Source organism: Limulus polyphemus, unplaced genomic scaffold (assembly GCF_000517525.1).
Source record: "Limulus polyphemus unplaced genomic scaffold, Limulus_polyphemus-2.1.2 Scaffold3022, whole genome shotgun sequence".
Taxonomy (NCBI): Eukaryota; Metazoa; Arthropoda; class Merostomata; order Xiphosura; family Limulidae; genus Limulus; species Limulus polyphemus.
The window spans coordinates 123,869-132,811 of NW_013668632.1; the positions used below are offsets into that span (position 1 = coordinate 123,869).

Genomic DNA, 8,943 nt, shown 5'->3' on the forward strand with positions numbered 1-8,943 from the left:
TTTAATACATATCGACTCTTAGTTGTACCCACGTATTGTTGTTTAATACATATCGACTCTTAGTTGTACCCACGTATTGTTGTTTATACATATCGACTCTTAGTTGTACCCACGTATTGTTGTTTATACATATCGACTCTTAGTTGTACCCACGTATTGTTGTTTATACATATCGACTCTTAGTTGTACCCACGTATTGTTGTTTATACATATCGACTCTTAGTTGTACCCATGTATTGTTGTTTACTTAATTTTTGAACTCCTCCCACAGTTTTCTCACAAAATGACTTGAATTTTTCATTTGTAAGATCTTGACCCTCACAAAATAAAAATGAATGAAAAAAAAGTTTTAAGAGAATTTGAAGAGACCCCATAGATAGAAAGGTCAAGAACAGTTTTTGGGGGAGGGAGGCTCTCAGGTTTGACTAAACCAGGTTAATTAAAAATCGGTACTAACATTCAAGAATATATTCAGAATAATAATTTAAATTCAGTAAATTTTTAGAAAATTTTCAAATTGGCTTCTCCATATGAGGGTGGAGGTCACTTTGGGGGATCTCGATACTGGATCCACAAATTACACAAAAATTGACATTTAGTCAAAGATTTAACATCAGAAATTATCATAAAATTTTAAAAGTATGATGATATTTAGTATTATCTCAGTAGCTGGTTTTATAGTTTAAATACAACAAAAAATATTTTAGGTGTGGAAAAAATTATCCATTTCATCATTTCAAACGAGCTCATAAAATTTAATCAAAGGCTCACCTTCCCAATAATGTCTTCAGCTCTTCTGCTACTGGTTTCAGAGAGTATTTTTCCACACGCTGACCATCAGGGCGACCCAGATGACTCATAAGTACCACTGATTTGGCCCCTTGAGTTAAAGCATGCTTAATGGTATCTAAAGCTGCGACAATTCTGTGTAAAAAGACTTTAAGATAAAGTTACTTATGCTAAACTCTTAACCTTACAAGTTTGTGTATGCTAGTAAATTACACATTACACAAAACCATGTGCACACATTGTTTTGAGCATCCACCCATGCATTTTTGTTATTTCTCAAATAAATAAGTGTTGTCATTTCTGAGTGTCTAAAGCTTCCTTGATCCTCCCCCCTCTCATTTTAATTTCACAATATGGAAATCTTGATCCCTTATACGGAGCAGAAAATATTAGTGATAAGACATCCATCGAAACAGGATAACAAAAGATCGTAGAGTGCTTTAAACACTCCTCCTTCATCAAAAACTCCCTGAAGAAGACCACAGCAGAAAGAAATAATCAGAAAAACACTACCACTACTACCATTTACCTACCATACCTGCAAATTTTCAGTGAAAAACTCAAACACTAAGCCAAGAAATTCAACATAGAAGTCTGGTGGAAATTCTACAAGACATCAAGATCCATTCTAGTAAAAAACAAACACAAAAAAGTCGTTTATGAAACACTCACGACAAGAATAAAAGAACATAAAGACAGCACAAGACTCATGAAAACACAAAATTTAGACATTGCAGAACACATCATGCCAACTGGACACAAAATAAACTGGGAAAAAACCAGAATCATCAACACAGACAAATTTTAGAAGACAAGAAAAATTAAATAATTAACACAATAAAACTTTCACTAAACAGAGATTCTGGATTAGAGGTGAGTAACCCGTGGTTACCATTGGTTGAATCTACAGGAAGTCTCTCCATTAATCAGCAACAGGGATAAACCAAACCAATCATAACATACCCTCCACAATCAGAATACAATAAAGACCACCACCACCACCACACATACTGACCTAAAGACGAAACGCAGAAGACTTTCTAAATGTCGTCTTCTACACTTGTGTTTCTACACCAGGCAGTTACCATCCACTCAACTAAGTCTATTACACCAAAGCCTATTACAATTATATAGGCCATCAGTAGATTACACCTGTTATCAGCCAGTCAATTTTTCCTCACCATTGGGGAACCATTAGTAAGACAAGAATTAGTCATCCCTAAGGTAAGTTATATACAGCATGATGTAGTTGTGAAATATTTTAATACTTTGGAGTGACATTACATCCTCAGTTGAAAATGTTAAAAAAAACAAACTAGACAGAACATTTATAAGACCAAGTTTCTACAGATGTTATGTTGACGACACCTTCGTTATTTGGCCCCACGGTCATGAAAACTTACCAGCCTTCCTACAACATCTTAATTCTGTAGACAAAAGAATCCACTTCACCATGGAGGTAGAGGAATAAAACAGCCTACCATTTCTTGCCATACTAATAGGCAGACAAGAGAGACAAATCATGACTGTATACAGAAAACCCACCCACAAGAACAGATATCTACACTTCAAATCCTATAATCCAACCTTAATAAAACGTAGTATTATCCAATACCTAAACAAGATATATATATTGCAAATAAGAAACATTCCATTCATATATATTTCTATAATTCTGTATACCGTAAAATGTATTTTTAAGATACATAAATTGTGTGTTATTCTTTTTGGAAAGACAGTTTCTAAAAGGATATAAGCTAATAATAATAAATTGTAACACTTTAAGTAGAAATGCCCATTCTTGTCTTTGTTTATTAAAAAAAAGTTATTTTTAAACTGTAAAATTTGCATCGTTTTGACATCGATTTCATTATGTTTAATTGATCTTGATAACAGAGATGTTAAATTTCTGCCTGACTGTGTTGGAGCAGAAGTAGAGGCAGCATGTCAGGATCCATCAGAAGGATCTGTGATTCTACTGGAAAACTTAAGGTTTCACGTCGAAGAAGAAGGCAAGGGAGTCGATGCTCAAGGACAAAAGGTAATATATGTCATAAGATTATTAGTACACCAAGCTTTTATTTAGACCTGTTTAAGTTTTATTAAAATATGATAGACAATAAGAAGAAATACGCGGGTAATACAGTGTTCATCTTCATACAAAAACTTGCTTAATAGAAGTATGTAAAATAACTGATACAAGCAGTTATAAGCATCATCACGACAGTATTTTTTCATTTGTGTAAGAAATATATTTGTTAATAAATGCACTAAAACTCAGTATTATATAACAAAATTGCTCTATGTGAAAGTAGAAGTTATTTCAAACTATATTGTTTAGCCCCTGCTTCTAAAACAGACTTGTGTGCTTCTTCTGATACGTGTAAAAGGATACTTCATATAATGCTCTTATTTTATTCTAGATAAAGATGACGTTTGTTTGATATTCTAATCACATATAACTAAATCATATACATTTATTAGTGAACTTAAAATTGATGTTATTAACCCTAGAATGCAGTGTTCAATTTTCAAACATTAACACCGGGTGGTATGAGATCCTAGCGACACCACGGTGGTGTTCTAGGGTTGAATCGCTTAAATTACAAAATAGGAAACCAACAAAAAATAGTTTTATGAAGACTTCTCTTGCCACAACCTTGCAATATTTAACATAACAACATGGATAGATTTGTCATTTTGACTCTGTTATTACAGACTTGATAAATGTTGGGTAATCTAATTTAAGGATCAGTCGAGAGACAATAGACTACCTTTACTGTTTAAATTCAACAGCATTTAAAATAGCCACTGCTAGAAAATTGTTTTATCATATTCAGTATATTTAAGTCAACAGTTAAAATATGCTTGAGAAGATAACCTATTACCAGATTTGGCCGAGTGTGACTCGGTGATTAGCGTGGTATACTTTTGAACTGATGTTTCGTGGTTTGCATCCCACTATGTAACAAAATATCGTGCTCTACGCTTAGACGATGTGGGTGCATTATAAAAGTGACAGTCAAACCCTGTTGTTTGGCCTGACAAGAGCTGGAGGATGATGATGGTGACTAACTGGTTTCCCTCTAGTAGATCAGGATGGCTAGAGCAGATATCCTTCTTGTAGCCTTACACAAAACCCAGATTTATTAAGTTGGTGATACCATGTTAAGGGAGCATTTAAAAAATAATAAATGTCTCAATACATGAACAATATTTGATGAAATTTTTGTTGGTGTTTTTGAATTACATTGTGACAGGAATATTGGTCGGAGTTGGTGAGAGTTTGACAAATTTTCAGGTGTTTTTTTATGCCATGAATTTGTTAAACTTTAACAGCCTCAAAGTGGATCAGGCTTTAGTTGCTTTTCTTCAAGTTTCAAGATAGATGTCTAATATTTTACAAAGCTGGTTTCATGAAATATTTTTTAAGAGATGACAGAAATGGTGAACTTTTTACACCTAGCTACGTCGTTGGTTGGAAAACTGTAATGTAATTAAAATTTTGATACATTGTTAGCCATGCTGAATTAAGATTCTAATTTCAGTGCGATTAATTAATGTTGTTAACCTGGATGAGCTAAAAGCTCTTAAATTAATTATAACTTCTGTTGTGTTTATATAGTATTGTATTTGTAATAAATATAAATATTATTTTAACTTGGAGTTCTTATTCAAATTGCTCCCAAACTTGCAACTAGTATATCAAGATTGTTTGATTTTTTTGTTTGCAAAATTATTTTAACAAACTAAAATGAAAACCTTCATATATGCTAATAGAGTTGTAGCCAACCTTTTTAAAGCTCAAAATCCCCCAAAAAAATATATGTAACTTCCAACTGATAATAAGCCACAACTTTTACTAAGTAAGAATTCTCACTGATATATTTTTTTAATTCAATTATACCAGTTCAGATGGGGGTATTCTACTCTGTATGAATAAAAATAGACGAAATAAGTATTACATCCTCGGAAATCAAAATCAGCCTGCAACCACTAGATAGCTGTATGCAATTCGTACGTTGCTGGTTGGCCATACCAAAACTCGTGTAGTATGAAGTAGTTCATAAAATTGGGTACCCATAAAATAAGAATACGTGTGTGACTGATCATCTCATCGTAAGAAGTGATTTATAAATTTTTCCTTAGTTGTGTGATCATTAGAATTTATATTTTCAATTTCTACGTTTAGGTGAAAGCGAGCCCAGATGCTGTTGCAACGTTCCGTGCTTCTTTGACTAAACTTGGAGATGTTTATGTGAATGATGCTTTTGGTACTGCCCATCGAGCTCACAGGTATTACACCTAGCTACTACATCTTTGGTTAAAATAGAATCATGTATTGAAATTTTAATTATATAAAACTATTTGTTAGCCAGATATCTATAAAAATTGTTTTATCATATTTTTTGTAATTATAAAGATTGACACTAGATAGCTTTTCATCGTATTTTCTAGCTCCATGGTAGGTGTAGAACACGCTCAAAGAGCAGCAGGATTTTTGCTAAAGAAAGAGTTGACCTACTTTGCCAAAGCTTTGGAGAATCCAGAAAGGCCTTTCCTTGCTATTTTAGGAGGGTATGTAATGCATTCTTCTTTGCGTGTTTTTAAATGTTGAGATTTTGATACTAAGCCTACCAGTTTTACATTAACGTATGAAGTACAGTGAGGCTGTGTGAATAAAATGGTGAAATTTTGAATTTGAGACTTCTGTTTGAATGTTGTGTATTTAGGTTTTCATGTCCCCAAATGTAAGTTAGTCATTTTAAAATCATAATCAACCCAGTTTTTAATTGTAGCAAAACTTACAATATTTACACTTGCTGATCTACAGCTCGTGCTTCACCAGCCCACGAATTAATTATTATGAAGAGAATATTTGAAAATTAACATGATAAAGTCGAAGTGTAAACATAATTTTTACGAACCAGTAAGATCGGAATCAGTCAGTGCTGTTAGAACTTTCAAGTTCTAAGGTGATGTCAGTGTATAATGTCAGAAGAAATAATGTTGAGCACTTGGTTTAAAATTTAAATAAGTGAAAACGTTATATAATAATCTATAGGATAAAATAAGCATCTAATAAGGAATCCAAACTTGGGCAGAGATAGTAACCAACAGTGGTGAATGAAGTAATATTCACACGAGTTTCTCTCTGTATCTATTTTTTTAGCTAGTACTGTAGAGAATAATGGGGAATAAAAAAAAAGTTAATGAAAATGTTTGCTTTTCAGCAAAATAATAATTTAAAATTATCAAATTACAATATTGAAAAATGAAAAAAAACCAATTACATTATTTTAATTTTATACATTTTCAGAAAAAAAAAGATTTATTTGTTTTGATCTGTTACAAAAGCTGCTTGAACACGCATACACAAGATAGAGAGTGAGATTTTGAATTTTTTTATTTATTTTTTCATGTTGACCACTGCCTCTTTTGTCAAGCCATTTATATATATGTATATTTTTGGAATGACCTCTCCACATAGAGCTAAAGTAAAGGATAAGATCCAGCTTATTGAAAACATGTTGGACAAAGTGAATGAGATGATTATAGGAGGAGGGATGGCATTTACCTTCCTGAAACAACTGAATGGGATGCATGTAAGTGTCTTGTTTTTTAACACTCTGCTCTACTGCTACATATTTCTTCAACAGCTTAAATCTGAACCTGCACCAAATATACTAACGCTTTCGGTGTTGAAAGCTTTTAATGTTATAGTCAATCCCACTGTTTGTTGGTAAACATTGGCATTGGGTACTGCTGGTCACTTGCCTTAGCTCTGGTCAGCAGCTCAAAATTAGACAGTGACACATAGCCTTAGTGGCTATGCCATAAATCAAACAAATCGTTTTATTGGCCATTTCGAGTTAATTTATTTAACAATATATTATTTCTGTAATTTTTCCAGTGACTGTATATGTTGACATATGTCACAAGTTGCATTATTTTTCTGTTATTTGATAATATATATATATAATTATATTACTTAGAGATTTGGTGCTATTTTTACTGTTTTTTTTTAATTTTGTAAGATTGGAAACTCGTTATATGATGAAGAAGGAGCGGGAATTGTAGGAAAACTAATGGAAAAAGCCCAGAAAAATGGGGTACAGATTCATCTGCCCGTGGACTTTGTTACTGCTGATAAGTTTGATGAAGCTGCCACTACAGGTTCAGCAACGGTAGACTCGGGTATTCCTGCAGGTTGGATGGTATGTTATTATAGACCTTAGTATGTGGAGCGATATTGGTTCAGCAACTATTTTTTTACTTACCAGCATAGGCAGGATTTGGGGGGCAATTGTCCCCTCATTCTGTGAATATAGTATATATACACAACATTCACAATAAACAATTCAGATTGTTTTTTTTCCTCCCACTGCTCAGACACACGCACAAATTTTCGTCCCAAATCTCACCCATACTTACCACTATACTTTGCTGAACCACCCATAGTGAACATCATGCTTTTGACATCTGTGTACAGCATTATACTTATTTAAATAATTATAATCTATGTATATGATTTCCATGTCAAAAACCCTGTGTCTAAATATAGTTATGGCTGAAAATGAATTTAAAAAACATTGTTGTTTTTTCTCACTTCAAACTTAGGCTATATTTAAGGATCTGCTTTATTTTCTCTCTATTGACTACCACTCTCACTTCAAACTTAGGCTATATTTAAGGATCTGCTTTATTTTCTCACTTCAAACTTAGGCTATATTTAAGGATCTGCTGTTTTTTCTCACTTCAAACTTAGGCTATATTTAAGGATCTGCTTTATTTTCTCACTTCAAACTTAGGCTATATTTAAGGATCTGCTTTATTTTCTCACTTCAAACTTAGGCTATATTTAAGGATCTGCTTTATTTTCTCTCTATTGACTACCACTCTCACTTCAAACTTAGGCTATATTTAAGGTTCTGCTTTATTTTCTCTCTATTGACTACCACGCCTGAAGTGAAACTCGATTTTTTTTCTTTATTGCATTAATTTCATTTAACTAGAGATCAAAATGCAATGAATATCAGCAAAAGAAAATTTATTGTGTAAGTAATGCAAGATTTTGTTTATTTTTGTTAGGGTCTTGATTGTGGAGATAAAAGTATTGCAAAGTTCTCTGAAGCAGTCCAGCGAGCAAAAACAATCGTATGGAATGGGTAAGTTGCTTGGTCATTTTGTTGCTGTTAATTTGTACCTATTACGGTATTTTCAGAACATGAATATACCATAAACTGTAACCTTTTTGTTATTGAAACTGGATTTTTTTTTACAATTTCTATTCACAGAATTTGACAGATTACAGAAGGGTGTCATCAACTAGATATTAATGGGAAAACTTATACAAGGAATAACAAAAGTGGGCTGTTACATGCTTCTAGATAGATAATACTAATGGTACCTGGTGCAGATTTTGTAAAAGTATCTTGCATAACCCTTTAGAGACTGGTTACAGGTGAAAGATCAAATCATCTCGTTTGTTGACTCGCATTCAAAATTTTATTGAACTACTATTTTGTGAATTTATGTCAGTAAGTTTGGTATCAAACTGTAGATTATAATTCAAATTTTAGTACTGTATATTTTCCAATTTCTTAATTTAAAAGTAAATATTAAAAACACAGATAAACATCAATTTTTGTGTGTCACGTGGTATGTAGGATGCAGCACTGGTTCAAATTAGATGTTTGTGAAGTCAAAATACTAAGACTATAGTTTTGTATGAATTAGAAACTCAAATTACCGATATTGACAGGCTAGAATATAAAATAAGAATGTCTTATCTTTTCTATTTGCTAAGATATTGCTCATGTAATAAATCAAATGCAGTTGCACCCTGCCCATCTATTTCCATTTTTGGAAAAACTCCCTTATATACACTTCTATATATATATGATATGAATATCCAATCGGAGGCTCAGAATGTCCCCCTAGTGGCTTTCTCAGCCATTTTAATAGGCTTGGAAGCCAATACATTCTTTTGAACCAATATTTCAAGGAGGTAGAGTTGTGTCTTTAGTCTGCTCGAAATTTCATATTTTTTTAAAATAAAATACATCTTAGTTACTAAGCTTGATAAATGATAGTAGAATTTATTGTATTAATGTAGTAATTTATTATTATTTAGTTATTAAAATGTATATA

The 8,943-nt window shown here is 32.5% G+C and overlaps 1 protein-coding gene across 1 annotated transcript in view; it reads left to right on the plus strand.

Annotated features, from left to right (window-relative positions):
- Positions 1–8,943, plus strand: part of LOC106468485 (phosphoglycerate kinase 1-like) — a 19,293-nt gene that overhangs the window by 4,422 nt on the left and 5,928 nt on the right. Inside the window, exons 3-9 of the mRNA XM_022396818.1 lie at positions 1,924–2,013; positions 2,579–2,830; positions 4,982–5,085; positions 5,248–5,367; positions 6,281–6,395; positions 6,828–7,007; positions 7,882–7,958. Coding sequence (XP_022252526.1) covers positions 1,924–2,013; positions 2,579–2,830; positions 4,982–5,085; positions 5,248–5,367; positions 6,281–6,395; positions 6,828–7,007; positions 7,882–7,958 — 938 coding nt within the window. The remainder of the gene's footprint in view (positions 1–1,923; positions 2,014–2,578; positions 2,831–4,981; positions 5,086–5,247; positions 5,368–6,280; positions 6,396–6,827; positions 7,008–7,881; positions 7,959–8,943) is intronic.